The 15,109-nt window shown below is 54.8% G+C and overlaps 6 protein-coding genes across 6 annotated transcripts; 3 read left to right on the forward strand and 3 right to left on the reverse strand.

The window, feature by feature from the left end:
* The first annotated feature begins 260 nt into the window (after positions 1-260).
* On the forward strand, positions 261-1,511 carry J3D65DRAFT_209210 (uncharacterized protein). The gene has a single exon (XM_066794490.1). It carries the CDS (start codon positions 626-628, stop codon positions 1,262-1,264), a length of 639 nt encoding a protein of 212 aa, XP_066658603.1. The 5' UTR covers positions 261-625; the 3' UTR covers positions 1,265-1,511.
* On the reverse strand, positions 1,512-4,949 carry J3D65DRAFT_209232 (muts domain V-domain-containing protein). The gene is made up of 8 exons (XM_066794491.1): positions 4,294-4,949; positions 4,166-4,244; positions 3,874-4,113; positions 3,785-3,825; positions 3,588-3,737; positions 3,420-3,539; positions 3,283-3,370; positions 1,512-3,233 (listed from the first exon to the last, which is right to left on the reverse strand). The coding sequence occupies exons 1-8, from the start codon at positions 4,861-4,863 to the stop codon at positions 1,759-1,761; spliced, it is 2,763 nt and encodes a 920-aa protein (XP_066658604.1). The 5' UTR covers positions 4,864-4,949; the 3' UTR covers positions 1,512-1,758.
* A 132-nt stretch (positions 4,950-5,081) lies between these two features.
* J3D65DRAFT_613348 (WD repeat-containing protein) lies at positions 5,082-7,136 on the forward strand. Its single transcript, XM_066799106.1, has one exon. It carries the CDS (start codon positions 5,168-5,170, stop codon positions 6,749-6,751), a length of 1,584 nt encoding a protein of 527 aa, XP_066658605.1. The 5' UTR covers positions 5,082-5,167; the 3' UTR covers positions 6,752-7,136.
* J3D65DRAFT_613355 (uncharacterized protein) lies at positions 6,985-8,842 on the reverse strand. Its single transcript, XM_066799107.1, has 4 exons — positions 8,544-8,842; positions 7,691-8,486; positions 7,472-7,547; positions 6,985-7,412 (listed from the first exon to the last, which is right to left on the reverse strand). The coding sequence occupies exons 2-4, from the start codon at positions 8,343-8,345 to the stop codon at positions 7,283-7,285; spliced, it is 861 nt and encodes a 286-aa protein (XP_066658606.1). The 5' UTR covers positions 8,346-8,486; positions 8,544-8,842; the 3' UTR covers positions 6,985-7,282.
* A 134-nt stretch (positions 8,843-8,976) lies between these two features.
* On the forward strand, positions 8,977-10,540 carry J3D65DRAFT_613357 (CobW/HypB/UreG, nucleotide-binding domain-containing protein). Its single transcript, XM_066799108.1, has one exon. The coding sequence runs from the start codon at positions 9,134-9,136 to the stop codon at positions 10,235-10,237; it is 1,104 nt and encodes a 367-aa protein (XP_066658607.1). The 5' UTR covers positions 8,977-9,133; the 3' UTR covers positions 10,238-10,540.
* A 297-nt stretch (positions 10,541-10,837) lies between these two features.
* On the reverse strand, positions 10,838-14,923 carry J3D65DRAFT_613360 (uncharacterized protein). Its single transcript, XM_066799109.1, has one exon. It carries the CDS (start codon positions 14,652-14,654, stop codon positions 10,956-10,958), a length of 3,699 nt encoding a protein of 1,232 aa, XP_066658608.1. The 5' UTR covers positions 14,655-14,923; the 3' UTR covers positions 10,838-10,955.
* Positions 14,924-15,109: the final 186 nt, after the last annotated feature.

Raw genomic sequence — 15,109 nt, forward strand, 5'->3', positions numbered from 1 at the left:
AAATCAACCCCCAGACACTTCGCCATGTGTCATGTGCCTGCGGATGAGACGAGTCATCCCGTTGCGGCTTCTGCTCTGGTGCTTGGCCCCCGTCAGACCGATCCCGTTGAGCCACTTTCACCGTTTCTTTCTTCGCTTTGACCCTGGTGATTGGCACGCGTCACGACTCTTTTTTCTTACTCTTCTTCGGTGTGCCCCTTTACTTGTTTCTTTGGCACTTTCGCGCTCCTTGTTTTGTTGAAAGAGATACCACATCTTGCTTTAGCCCAAAGTGCTGCTGGTTCGTCTCGTTCCCTGTTCTTCATCTACTTCGAATCGGCGGCCTGTCTGGCTTCGCTGTCTTTGCTCGCCTCCAATTCATTGTCGAGACTGGCTTCAGCGCCTCGACTGGTGTTCATGGCCGTCGCTTCGCCTGCAACCTTTTCGAAGAAGGAAGTGACGAAGAGGATCAGATGTCTCGAGTACAGTTGAAGCCAGACAACCTTTGGCGGCGTACGTGGCCAGGCAGACACGCCTGTGACTTCCTGTCCGGCCCTTTTGATCTTTTGTCCTATTCTCCTTTGTTGTGCTATTCTCATGAACATTCTGCCCCATATATCTACTTTCCACACGAAATGTCCGATCAATGGCAAAAAAGACCCGCGCCGTTATCTTTGTGGTTGATTGCACCAGAGCTGCCATGTTGTCCTCCCCTGTTGTGTGTGAATCTATAGAGTATCGCTTCTTTTGCTGTCGTGTTGGTTCGTTGCTTGCTTTATTGTTTTTTACTGCTCGGTCTATCTGTTGCGGCGGCCTCGTTCACCAGTCGTCGTTTCTCAAATTGAGAGGCCCGACGTCGTTCGCATCGGCCTTGTTGGTCTTGCAGAAGTCGGATGCTTGGACTGCAAAAGCCAACGTTGGCTTTCCCCTTGGGCGACGCGTCAAGGACATTCATGGCAGGGAAAAGAAGACAAAAGTAGCTAGCTGGGCTGCTGCTCCGCCTCTCTTCTCTCCGCGACACGTCCCTCTTTCCCCTTCGCTTCTTTTCCCTCCCCATTTCCTCTCTTCTCTTTTTCTTCTGCTTTCCCTTTGGCAGGTCTCTCTGGCGCGCAAACAAACTATAGACGGACAAGATGATGATTGTGCGAGATCGAGATGGGCACTGGATATGTTTGCGGAACGATTGGTACGAGGCACGGGACAAGCAACAAGATCCGATGAACATATGTTGGATGGTGGTCGATTCCCTGGCCGGGTTGCGCAGACTGGGAGGAGGAGGTGTTGATCGTTGGCGGCGGAGGTGGTGGAAGGCTTTGTCGATATCGCCATATAAATGGATGATGGATGAATGGATGAATGATGAATCTACTATGGTTGTGCGTGTATGATGTGAGAGGGTTAAAGCGTTCACGTGTTTGGTCCAGTGCGTTTACAAAACGAGTGTCGACTACACGCAGATAGAACAGATAAGCCATCCCGATGCTTTTGACAAACCCCAGAGCCTGTCAACAACCAAACGCCTTTTGGGAGCGAATGCCCGAGACACCACGTCAAATGTAGAATACTTGGTAGCAGCATCGTTCATGTTCCGTCAGGTTGGCTAAAAATCTGAATACCACCTACAGCTCATCCGTCTCAGAAGCAATAGAAACGCCAAGCAGAGCGAAACCTCCCCACCCCCCAGCCAGAGCATCTCACGAAAGAAGCTCAGAATGCAAAAACACACAAGTCCTTGATCGGGGTTCCGAGAGGCTTCGACTTCGTCAGGCAAGTGCCCCATTAGTTTCGACTTAAAGATTCGTCCGTGGGTCCAATCGTGCTCGAAGTCAGCGCACTCGATATGGTGATGGCCGTGTCCGGGCGAGGTACGCGGTGTCTGTTGACTGCTTCGCGACCCGCTCGCTCAGCAAAGGGCGTGCGTGCTGGATTGAAGTCCCCACCCCGTTGTCCATCATCATCCATCAAATTTTCAGATGTCTCGCCGAAGCCCTCGGTTTGATACCACTGTGGCCTCGCCTCCTCCTCTTCGGCTTCTTGAGCCTCGGCGTCGATGGCCGCCATTCTCACAATGAACTCCCTCTGCAGCTCTTTCAACCAACCTTTGAGCGTCTGCCCTTCCATGTTGCCAGCGCGGGCTTGCATCAAGTGCTCTTTCAAATTGAGAATCAGCTTGCGTCTCCGTTCGCGAACCACGGCCGTCGAGGTCCTCTTCTTCCTGTCGAGATTTTGGACCAGACGCGTCGCTACATCGGTTGCCGTCTGGATCATGTCCGGGGGGAGAGGAACGACTCTCGCCAGGGCGAGGCCATAATTGCGCTCCTGGACGGGACCTTCGGCGACCTTGTACAGCATATGCATCGCGTTTCCGCTTCGCATATCCACCGAAAGATGCAAATTGACGACTCCGTTCCTTTCGGCCATTATGTTTGCCAGGTCGCGGAAATGCGTGGCGAACCACACCAAAGCTCGAGAGCTCACGAGCGCTTCCGCTATGGCGAGGGCAATGGCTAGGCCGTCCCGAGTGCTGGTACCTCGACCCAATTCGTCAATGATTGCCATGCTTCGCTTGTCAACGTTGCGGAGAATGAAGGCAGTCTCGCGCATTTCTGCGGCAAAGGTCGACATGTTTGCTTCAATGCTGTCGTCCAAGGATACTCGAGCAAAGAGTTGATGGAGAATCGGAAAAGACCCATATTGCGCCGGCACAAACATGCCGATTTGAGCCATGACTGCCATGAGAGCAACAGAGCGAATATAGGTACTCTTGCCGGACATGTTGCACCCGGTGATGATCTGGAAGCGTTTTTGCTGCGTGGCGTAAAAGTCGTTCGGTATGAATTTTGTTGATTGAATCTTTTCGCGAATTGGATGACGACCTGCTTTGATTGCAAGCGTCTCCGCCAGAATTGGACGGACATAGTCCTGACTGGTTACCAGGTTTGCAAATCCCGTCATCATGTCCAGCATTCCAATGCTCTCACAGACTTTGAACAGAGTCGCCATGTGGCCCCTCACCCTCTCAATCAAGCCTTGGACCGTTTTGTGGCTCAAAAGAACCACCTCGTAGTGGGCATCAACCACTTTTTGATTTCGCTTCATCATTTCTAGAGTTTGACATTCGACCTTGTTCTTCTTCTTGTATATGTTTGTAAAAGTCGCAGGCAGCACACGATTGTCAATGTCGGCCATGTCGAATTGGATGTAAAATTGTCGAGCGGAATCAAACTTGATGTCCAGGGCCAACTCATGGGTTTCTGTTCAGTATTAGATGGAGGAGGACAGATCATGTCTGAGTCACTTTACCGGCCAGATCTTTCACATGCTGATAGACGTCGTCACTGGCCTCTCTGTACGCTTGTCGGGCAACGTCGAGGAGGCCGTTGGTCCCAGACTGTAAGAATTAGCAATAATGGCCGGGAGCTTTCTTGGGAGATGCAAACCTTGACGGCGTAAGTGTGCTGGTTCCTCAAATCTATGGGTTTCCAGGCGAAAATCGTATCCTCGTTGATGACTTCGTTGATGAGATTTTGAACAGGTGCTACATGGTCAGGGTTGCAAAGCTGAGGCGGTCAGTGGCAGTGACGAGGTCATTTTGCGCCAGGGCAGACCTCTCGAATTCCGGAAAGCATCGTGCTACGTGCGCCAGTCAAAGCACTGTAGACAGGCTCGATGCAGCTGACGAATTGTTTGAGCATAAGGACTTGATTGATGGCTTGTTCCATTGATTGCGCAGACGTTTTTGTCGGGACTATGATGAGCTAGAAAGCTGTGAGAATGAGCCAGGATGATGGCGGAGCAGTCGCACCTCTGTCAGTATTTTGTCGACGTCGAGAAATGCCTTGAGAGCTGTTCAACAGATTAGCAACAGCTTCATGAGCATTTCCGCTATTTCACCTTGTCTTGTGGCGAAGAACATCTCCTCCTTGGTCGAGAGCTCTTCTAAAGCATCATATCGAGTATTCAGTGTCTCCATATCAGTCAGGGGCTGTAGGACATTGCTACGGAGAAGTCTTGCTCCCATCGGAGTCTGTGTGGAATTCAAAAGCCCATAGAGACAGTCCCTGGATTTTGGGCTTTCGAGATTCTGAATGAGTTCAAGCGCACGAATTGTCGAAATATCAATCATCATCGAGCCTTCCTGTGGTATTAGCAGCTCATATCGAGGCGGGAACATTCTGAATAGAACCTTCAGACGGCTCGTATTTGATTCGAAGAGAATGGAATGGAAAGGTTCTCGAAAGGCCCAATTCAATGTATTTCAGTACCTGCGTCATGGTGAGCACAAGGGGATAAAGAAGCTGAGAGTGGCACTACAGCTGCAAAGCAACAGACAGCAAAGTAGTTGCCCTCGAGCGCCAGCTTGATGGCTTCGATGTCCTCTGCAAAGGCAAAGTGCTGGATGTGCTCCATTCCAGCGGACTCGGACCAGAGTTTGCGATCAGCCAGGGTGATTTCACTGCCGAGCTCTTCAAGACTTTCCTCTATGATGGAGAAAAGTTTGGACTTTGGGTTCGACGCGGTCTGGACAATGAGAATTTCGGTAGGAGCATAGACGTGGAGCTTGTGGATCGTGCGAACATAGGTTTGGCTGTCACAAATTTGACACAAAACTGCCTCTCCGGTGTCCAGGTTGACGAAGGCGAGTCCAACAGTCGGAGATATTCCGCGGCTTTCGCTGACTGCGCAGACAACATGTTGGTTTTCAATTCTGGCAATGGTAGAGGCTGCTGTCGTTGGTCTCGTGCCACGCGTCAGCGGCCTCTTGCGACTTGTCCGGCTCGTTTTGGGACGAGACAAAGTGGTTGTATCATTTTCAAAAGAACAGAAAGGATACGAAATTGTCGCAGACGTTGAAGTTGTTGATGGACGCCTGAGTGATGCCATTGCGGCTTGCAAACGACAATATGAGAAGCTTTGACGAGGTCAGAGGTAGTATACGAGAAAGACTTCCCCGAGGAGAAGCTCATGCGTGTGGTAGGTGAGGAGTGAAAGGAATGGAGAAGGTGGGGAGGGACGGGAGTCGAGATGGTCCGAGCGTTCACTTAGGGCTAAGAAAGTTGTGCTCCACCCAAAAAGTTCAACCACTCTGCATCGCTTTCTTGTGCAAGGCCTGCGCATTAACAGCTGCCTCCGCCTACGCCAGTTCATACCCACTCGACACATATCTACATCTTCCTCAGTTTCCACCATGGCGACGATCCCACCACCGGCCAGCAAGCGCCAAAAGACCGCCGCCGCCGCACTTTCACGCGAACAAGCCGCTGTCCCCGAAATCCCGTCTGGGAGCGTACGAGTCAAGTTCATAGACCAAGCAACCGGAGAAGCGAATGATCTCCCGGTAGTCAGCATACCGCTCCAGCAGGCCCAAGTCAAGAACCTCGAAACTCTCCTCAATGAACTCCAAGGACACGAAGACGCGGCAGATCAGATACCTTACCGCTTTTTCTACGGCGGCTCAGGCGACGATGAGCAAAAAGAGGGAGAAAGAGGAGAGGCTCTCGGAGACAATGCAGACTTGTGGAATTCTCTGATCAAAGATGGCAAGGCAACGACAGAACAGGAGATTGTATTGCAATACGCTCCTCAAGCAGTATTCCGAGTGCGAGCGGTGACTCGGTGCGCGGCGTCCATGTCCGGGCATGGTCAGCCAATTCTTGCGACTCAGTTCTCGCCCGTGGACAGCTCAATAATGGCAAGTGGATCTGGAGATGGCACAGCAAGAATATGGGATTGCAACACAAATACCCCTAGGCATACGCTCAAAGGCCACACCAGCTGGGTGCTCGTTGTGAGCTGGTCGCCCACAGGAGACATGATTGCGACTGGATCCATGGACAACACCGTTCGCCTCTGGAATCCCAAGACGGGCGCGGCACTGGGTCAGCCTTTGAAGGGACATACCAAGTGGATCACGAGCATATCCTGGGAGCCATACCACCTTCAACAGCCGGGGCGTCCGCGCTTTGCCTCATCCTCGAAAGACGCCACGGTGCGGCTCTGGGACGCCGTTGGACACAAGGCCGACATAAGCCTCAGCGGACACAAGAGCACCGTCAGTTGCGTGCGATGGGGAGGAACTGGCCTCATATACACCGCCTCGCACGACAAGACGGTCAAGGTGTGGAACGCAGTCGATGGCACGCTCAAACACACCCTGTCCGCACACGCCCACTGGGTCAACCACTTGGCCCTGTCGACCGACTTCGTCCTCCGCACCGCTTACTACGACCACAGCCCCAACGTCCCCAAGCCCACCACCGACGCAGAGAAGCTGGCGCTCGCAAAGCAGCGCTTTGAAAAAGCAGCCACGATCAACGGCGCCATCGTCGAGCGTCTCGTCACCGCCTCCGACGACTTCACCATGTACCTATGGTCGCCGCTCTCCTCATCAACACCGACCAAGCCCCTGGCTCGTCTGACGGGCCACGCAAAGCAAGTAAACCACGTCACCTTCTCGCCCGACGGGCTCTACATCGCCAGCGCGTCGTTCGACAACTCGCTCAAGCTGTGGAACGCCAACACGGGCGCCTTCATCTCCACGCTCCGCGCCCACGTCGCGCCCGTGTACCAGTGCTGCTTCTCGGCCGACTCGCGCCTGCTCGTCAGCGCCAGCAAGGACACGACGCTCAAGGTGTGGGACGTGGCCAAGGGCAAGCTGTCGGTCGACCTGCCTGGTCACGAGGATGAGGTGTATGCAGTGGATTGGAGCACGGATGGAAAGGGCGTTGCAAGTGGTGGCAAGGACAAGGCGGTGAGGACTTGGAGGCATTGAGAGTGTTGATCTGGATTCTGGACATGTGTGTCCGTATACTCGATCTTTGGTGGAAATGTTTGTTCTAAACATGTGCTTCTGGATCGGAGCGAGTCTGCAGATGAGGATACCCCTAGAGTATGTCGCATTCAGAGATGGCGCAGTCAGGGAGCTGCGTGTGCACAAAATGTTTCAATTTATTGAAGGCTCCGCAAAGGCCACTGTTTGGGACAGCCAATTCGCACAATAACTGCGTTGCATTAGTCGCACTGGTAAAGACATTGGTATTCAGCTCAGCAGCTTACATTTACTCGCTCGGCTTCGCCCACAAGCCAACTGTTGAGCAATTACGAAGCCCCGCACACCGAGGATAGAGTCCCACGCTCTGGTTCAAAAGTCATTGCACAAATCGAATTGAGCATTCAATCGCCTTAGAGCAAAAGGAATACACGTGAAGGGATACAAATTGGAGTATTCACCCGCCAGACCCTAGAAACTATACAGGGAGCAGTTGTAAAAGTCACAATTTCCGAGGCCAGCCTCAGTAGCTCCTTATTCCCAGAAATGCTTCTTGTCCTCCTTTTCCTTCTTTTCCTTCTCCTCCTTCTCCTTCTCCTTCAGGAAGAACTCGCGGCCGGTGGTGCTCTTATATCCACCGCGGATGGCATCGGCAATCATTTTACTGTTGTGTCTCATTAGACGTTGGTGCTCTCACATATCCCAGGAAATGGATTCACTTACTCCTTCTTCTGTTCCCAAGCGCTTTCATCGCTCTGGGTGCCCTGCTTCAGGATGTGCTCCTGGACAAAGTCGATGCCTGCAATGACGGCTGTCAGCAAGGAGAAAATGCTCATGCGAACGAGGAAAACAATGAAGAGGACTATGCGCAAGAGAACATCAATGTGCAAGGTTCGGGAAGGGATCAAAGGGGTTGTGGAAGTGAGGTGGGCGGCTCCTTACCCTTGTCCAAATGGTCCTCATTCTTCTCAGACTCTCTACCGCCACCAGCAGCAGTGTTGAACTTGTCACCCATCTTGTCGAAGAAGCCCTTGTTCTTCTCCTCTTCCTCGCGGCGGCGGCGCTCCTCCTCCTCGCGCTCAGCCTTGCCGGTGATCTTGTCCAAGAAGCTGGGCTTGTCCTCCTCCTCGGCATGCTCTTTGCTTGAGCGGCGGCGGTGCTCAGACTCGCGCCCCGTCTCCTTGTCGTCGTCGATGTGGTGGCCGGAGAACTTGTCGCCGAGCTTCTCGAACACGTTCTTGTTCTTCTCCTCCTCCTCGCGGCGTAGGCGTTCGCGTTCGCGTTCGCGTGCCTCGGCTTCCTCGCGGCGGCGGCGCTCTTCCTCCTCGCGCTCGGCTTTGCCGGTTATCTTGTCGAGGAAGCTGTGCTTCTCGTGCTCGGCTTCCTCGTGGTAGCGCTTGTTCTCGACTTCGGGTGACTCATGCTGCTCCTCGCGGCCGGTGAGCTTGTCCAGGAAGCTACCCGAGGACTTGCGTTCGTGCTGGGCGGCAGGGTGGACCTTTGAGGCATCGTGCTCCTCGTGGTGGCGGTGCTCTTCAGATCTCTGCTTCTCCGCCTCCTCCTTGTCGTGGCTCGACAATTTGTTGAGGAAATCCATGGTGGGTGTGGGTTTGGGTCAAGAGAGGCAGAAGTTTGTAGATGGAGATGGAAGACGAGATGTATTGGAAGGTGGCAGATGGGTTGTGAGAGTTGGAAAGTGACAAGGAAGCAGGAGGCCTTGCGAGGAAGTGAGTGGTTTCTATAGGCAGCGTTTAGCCGTGACGTGTCTCCACTCGACTCGTGTGTGTCTCCAAACCCTGAGGCTTAGACATGGCCGCTGAGGGGAACTGTTGTGCCCCAGGTGGCCCGTGGCTCTTGCGCATCGTGACCGTATGCGGCCAGTGGCTGTGTCTTTGCCATCGCTCCGTGTAAGATCTAGAAGCAAAGGTGGAGCGCCAAGTGAGAGATGCGGCGCCGAGAAATGCCAGAGCAGCGGCGAGAGCGAAGCAGCGGTGAGAGCTGAGAGTGAAGCGACGGACCTGACGCTTCAGATGATGGCAGCCAGGGCAGGCTCAGGGCAGGGCAGCGGACCGGAGGCGTTTCGACGGTTGGAGCGGGAGGCCCGGCACGTCCAACGGACCACAACAAACAGCTCAGCTCGAGCTCCCCTCATCCGCTCCAGCTCCAGCTGTCAGCCAGTCACAGCCACAGCCACAGCCACAGCCACAGCCGAAAGCCACCCATGACGTCGTGCGTGCCCCGCCTCACGCGGACCCTGAGTCGCCGATTCTTCTCGATACCTACCTAGGTGCTGTCCCGCAGTCGGACGACGACGACGTGACAGGCTCGTTCCACTACCTGACAACTTTTCTTCTTCCTCCCACCGTCTCCTCTTTACCCTCCAAAATGGCCCCCATACCCATCACCATCATCACCGGCTTCCTCGGTTCCGGCAAGACGACGCTGATCCTCAACCTGATCCCTCAACTGCCCGCCGACTACAAGCTCGCCCTGCTCAAAAACGAGTTTGGCGATGTGGCCATAGACTCGCAACTGGCCTCCTCGGCCGCCATTTCCGGCGTCCAGGAGCTGCTCAATGGCTGCATTTGCTGCAACCTGACGGGCCAGCTGGGCGAGGCCCTCGACGAGCTGCGCAACACCGCGAACCCGGACCGTGTCGTCATCGAGACGAGCGGCAGCGCCTTCCCCGCCACGCTGGCCATGGAGGTGAACCGCCTGGCGCGCGAAACCGGAAACTTTGTGCTCGACGGCGTCATGAGCGTCGTCGACGTCGAAAACTGGCAGGGCTACGAGGACACGAGTTACAGCGCCAAGGTGCAGGCGCAATACACGGACCTGATTGTGCTCAACAAGGTCGAGCTCGTCAGCGAGCGCCGCGTCGAGGACGTCGAGGACAAGATTCGCGACTTGGAGCTCGACGTGCCCACACCTATTGTCAAGAGCACAAAGGGTCGCGTGGACAAGGACATTGTGTTTGGCTTGGACGCCAAGCTGGCGAAGAGCGCTGGTGTCACGGAGCACCACCACGACCATGACCACAACCACTCAAACGAGGTTGAAGTCTTGTCCGTCACGCTTACTCCCACTGGCGACACTGGCGGCGTCGATGTCGAGAAGCTATCCGACCTTCTGCTCAGTGCTACCAAGGACGAAATCTACCGCATCAAAGCCGTCCTCCACGCGACCACGCCTCCAACATCCTCCAACGGGGAACCCGCCGCCTCGGAAGCTTCAAAGACGCCAGCGCGGTATATTCTGAACTGGGCATTCGGCCGGTGGACGTACACAGCCATATCTGCCAGCTCTTTCCAGTCAGAGACGTCCTCGGGCAACGCGACGCCGCAGACCAGCCAGGAGCCGGCGCTGAGGATGACCGTCATCACAGCGCGATACGAAGCTAACAAGTGGAAGAAGCAGATTGAGACGCGCGGTTTCGTCGCCCTGGAGGGCGACGCGCCCGCCGAGCTCAAGGTTGACAGAGTCCTCTGATTTCTCCTGCATCCATCACTCCTACTTTCTCCTCTTTCTTGGGCAAGGAAACCGATCACCTTTAGACATGGAGACGGCCATTGTCTTGTTCATAGATATACCCCCTTTTTCACCTGCCATCCCTCTTCTCTAAAAATCTCCATCTTACGTACATTATACATGCTGTTGCACTGTAAATTTGCCTTTCTTGTTCTTCGCACGGCACGTGCTGTACACCAATGTACCAACGACCATGTTACACTCAGAGACATTGTGCATTTCACATAGAAAGGGGACATCACAATCAAAACACACTTTTTGCATCAATTTCATGAGATTTGATCCATGGTTTGAGAAATCGTGCTGTAAATAAGTCACCGCTCGAAGCGAGCTCGTACAACTTCAGAAGACGCTCGTGAACTGCAGGATTCGCTGACACCAAGGCATCCTTTACAAACAGGCAAGTTCGCATAGACCTAACTTGGCAGCGCGGGCCGGCCCGCAGCAATGCAGCGCTGGATGGCTGACTGGTGGCTTGGGATTCGCTATAGCGCGAGTGAGGCGGCTTTCATGTTAGTGAGGCGGCTTTCATGTTAGTACGGTCTGCCTTCTTAGATCATGGAGGGATCGAGTTGGTCTTGTATTGTACACGTTTTTTGAATTCCTTTTCTAGTGATGTTGTGATGTGGAAACTGCCTGTTCTTCCTGTCCCTTGGCCTCCACTTCCTCAATACACGGCTCACGCGTCGATTTCGTCGAGCGAATCAGCCCAGCTTACGCCCCCGCCCTCGCGGTTCGCTAGACTCGGGAGAGACGCTGACAAGGCCTCGAGATCGAGGGGCTTGTCTGTCTCTGTAACCGGGACTTCGTCTTCCGCGTTCGGGCCTGGGGCTCTGGTGGAATCTGCCTTTGGTGCTTCATCCTCGCTCTCCGCTCTGCTCGCGCCGCCGCTCTCACCCCTCTCCCTCTCTTCTGCTTCCGCTTCCGCCGCTTCCCAATCATCGACCGGATCTTCGCGCATCTTCTCCACCGCCTTCTTCTTGCCCTTCTCTTTGGTCCGCGCCGACGACGGCGCCAGGACCGTGTACCCGTTACTGCTAGTCGGGGTGCTGGATCCACTACCGTGCGGCGCTGCCGGCCTACGCACGGGAGCCGCCGCTTTCGCTGCCACCTGGCTCCAGCCGCCGTTGTCAGCCTGGTCGGTCTCGCGGTTGAGAATGTTGAGGCTGGTGTCCGTGCGGCAGAGCTGGACGGAACCTAGTCCATGTTTGCGGACTTCGCGTGCGAGGGCTGCCTTGATGTTCTTGAGTGCGCTTTCCACGTCACGGGCGCCCATTGAGGCTGGTTGGTTCGCTCTTAGGACCACCTCGTCCGAGGGCAAGAATGAAATGTCAAATTGGATCCCAGGAACAGAATCGAGGACGGGGCGGACGCAGGACCGCAGCTCTTCGATTGTCAAGCCAAAGCGAAGCGATGCAACGAGGAAGCTGTTGAATGGGTCGCCGAGCACATTGCTGGCTTTAAGCTTCGAGTTATCCGTAGTGGCCTTGGGCTGAGCAGTTCGCTGGTTGTAACGGATGCGGACACACTCGCCAATTGTTTTGGAGGGCGCGCTCACGAAGCGAGGAGTCTTGTAGATCAAGACATGGCGATGAGGCGGCGGGTCCATGCTCTCCGAGTCGAGACCAAAGTCTTCAGCGAGGGCGTGTATGAATGCTCGCTGGTGCGCTGGCATGGGCTTGAAGCGGAGGCGCTTTTCTTCAGAACTACTGGCAAATACGCGGAACTCACGCTCCTGAGTCTGGGCCCATGGCACATTGCCCTGGTAGAGTGAAAGTGTCTCGGCAGAATACGGAATGTGATCGTCTTTGTTGGCGTCCGCATTGACATTGAGAGCGAGAGCAAGCTTGCGGTTCCGCTCGAGGCGTGCGCATTCGTCGTCGCACTTTAGCGACTTTTCGAGGTTCCCTTGGCTGTCTTTTGTTGCCAGGCACTTGGCCTCCTGCTTGCTGCGTTGGCAGGGACAGGTGATGTGGATCTTGTACTGGCAAGGCTTGTTCTCATCGCAAGCGTATGGCGAATGACACGGAACTGAGCAGGGGTGTCCACACGTCTTTTCTTTACCGCACTCTTGCTTGCATGCAGTCCCAGAGTCTTCGCAGTCTCCTGGCTTGTGACAAGGTTTTCTGCACCTGTGAGCTCCACATTTGAGCTTCTTTCCGCAGATCTCTCCGCATCTTGCCTCCTGAAGCCAGCAAGGCTGGTTTTTGAGAATGTTCTTGCCGCACATGCATGGCTTGACTGTCAAGTATGGACACTTGGGACAGGTCTCATCATCTTGATGGCAGTTGTGAGCGACTTGAGGGTGACCACAGGCTTTGGGTCTCTCGCACTCATAGCGACAGGGAGGTGGCTTTGTCCCACAAGGAAGCGGAGGCTCGAGGACAGTCCTACCACAGTGACAGCTGATTTCCTCAAAGATGGCTTCGCGGCAACTCCGGCAAGGTCCCTTGTGGCAAAGCTCTTCGCACTCGTGGGTTCCACACTTGAGAAGGCGACCGCAACGCTTGACACAGACGTGCTCGGCCTCGACCATTTCCACTGGTATGCTGCTGTTTCCAAGCTCGTGGGGCCGACGCCTTGTTGGGCGTTTCGAAGTCCTTTCTGCTGCCTTCTTCTCGCCAGGACAGCAACGATTTCCGCAGATGTGACGACCGCAATTCATTGTGGCGCGACAGGTCCTCATACAGTGGGGCTGTTCCTCCACGCCTTGATGACAGATAGTAGATAGATTCGTCTTTTCGCATCGGCAAGAGATTGGTGTTTTCTCCAGGCATGGCACTTGATCGCAGTCGCCCGAATGGCAAACCCGGGAACAGGCGTGACCACAAGCCAAAAGCTTGTTGCAACGCTGGCTGCAGTTTGGAATTGGGTCTTCGCAGGTGGTCCGAGGCTTGTCGGTGATTTTGCTGAGTGGAGTCTTGCCACAAGGGCAGGAGGATACCAGTTCCGGAGAGCGAGGACAGTGAGAGACTGGTTGCTCTTGTGCATGACACGGTTTCTGGCACTGATGCTTGCCACAGTCGAAATAACGGGCGCAGGCATTTGCGCAAGCAAAGACGCCAGCCCACTCTTCTACGATTTGTTCTCCATTGTCGCGTCGGTGAGTCCTCTTGCTGAACTTCTCGTCCCCACGGTCAGCACAAATCATCGGCTTTTCTTCCTGTCCGCAGTAGCAGCGGGCGTCTACCAGGACTTCACAAGCACCGCAGAATCCTTCGTGACAAGGACGCTCGCAAAAATGCTCGCCACAAGGCATCAACTCTCCACAGACTTGGCCGCAGCTCCATCCGTTCTCGTAATCAGTGTCCAGACATCTTTGCGTTTTGGAATCTTTGCCGCAAAAACACGATTGGTTGGGACCCATTTGACCGCATGGGGGACAAGGACCTGCATGGCAAATCTCCGGGCAGGTATGCGGGCACGACTTGGGTATGACTCGTTCCCTTCCACAAGTCTGACCGCAGGAGAATGGAGGCATTCCTGGGATAGACTTTGGATCTTGTTCTTTTTGGCACCAGCAGTTGAAGTATTTCGGGACGTTGTCTTGAGGGAGGTTACAGCCGGGACATCTCCATGGGCGGTCGCTATGTTCTGCAAGTGAATTGGATGCCCACTCGCCAATGCATTTCAAGTGGAAGACGGTCCAGCACGTTCTGCAAGACCACATCCGAGAATTCCTCTGGACCTCGTTTGTGCAGATGGCACATTCGTAATGTCCGTTATCAATGTCCTCGTGGACGCGAGTTGTGATATCTGGGGCTTTCGATCTGGACGCCCTACGTTTGCGAGGTCGGGCTTGCTCAAGCTCCCGTATCCGTGGGGGTTGGCCAGGTTGAAAATCCGGTGCATTCGGCTGCAATCCTTGTGCAGAAGCACCGTCTACCGCGTGGGTTCCGGTCAACTGGCCTCCGAACGTCCTCCCTTGAAAGGTTCTGATGTTTTGTCCTCGACTTGACTGTGACCCTCCGCGGCCCTGACTTTGTCCACGACGGTTTTGCGCGCCACCTCGTCCTTGCTGTCCACCGCGCCGATTCCGTCCGCCTCGAGTTGCGTTGTCGGCGCCCGCATTTGCCACGGCTGATGCAGTCCCAGTCTCTTGAGATTCTTGTCCTACCGGAGTCGACGCTGTCGCTGGAGCAGATTGCCGCGCCGGCTGCGCTGAACCTCGATTGCCCCGACCTCCTCTTCCGACTCTCCCTCCTCTCCTAGCTGGTGTTTGTGGCTGCTGCGATTGGTCTGGCTGCACAGCACCTCCCGCTGCCTCGGAAGTTTGGGCATTGTTCCTCGGTCGTGGTCCTCTGTTTCTGTTGCGCCGTGAGGTATTGGTCTCTGGTCCTGCCGGAGGCGCGACCGGAACTGTGGCCTCCGCAGGCATGTTGATTGTGCGAAGAGCAACGACGTTTGCGCCAGAGGATTGAATGTTGAAGATTTCCAGGTTTTGAGAGCTGAGAGTGGTTGTAAGCAGGAGTGGCGGGCAGCGAGACTGCCGAGAGCGCTGCACTTGCAAAAAGAGAGAGTTTGGATAGGCTTCAAAAAACCAGCCTTAGGGAACGAAGTAATGAAGCAAACAAAGCAACAGTGCAAGCGAGCGGAGATACGACTCGGCCTGGGTGAAGAGTGAGGTGGCGGCAAAGCGGACGGCGTCGCTATGGGAAAGAGGCGCACTTTTGTAAGAAAGTGCAATGCTCGTTCGAGAGAGGCTATGACGCGGAGGTCCGTGCTTCGGCCCTGAGTCAGAGTGACCAGTCCGGCGATAATGCTGAGCTGTTGGCTTTGCGAGGGCGACTGAGGAGCACAGCCCAGCCTCGTGCAGGTACGGACTTTCAACCT

This window comes from Phyllosticta citribraziliensis (genome assembly GCF_038025025.1).
Source record: "Phyllosticta citribraziliensis strain CPC 17464 chromosome Unknown J3D65scaffold_2, whole genome shotgun sequence".
In the NCBI taxonomy this organism is placed as follows: domain Eukaryota; kingdom Fungi; phylum Ascomycota; class Dothideomycetes; order Botryosphaeriales; family Phyllostictaceae; genus Phyllosticta; species Phyllosticta citribraziliensis.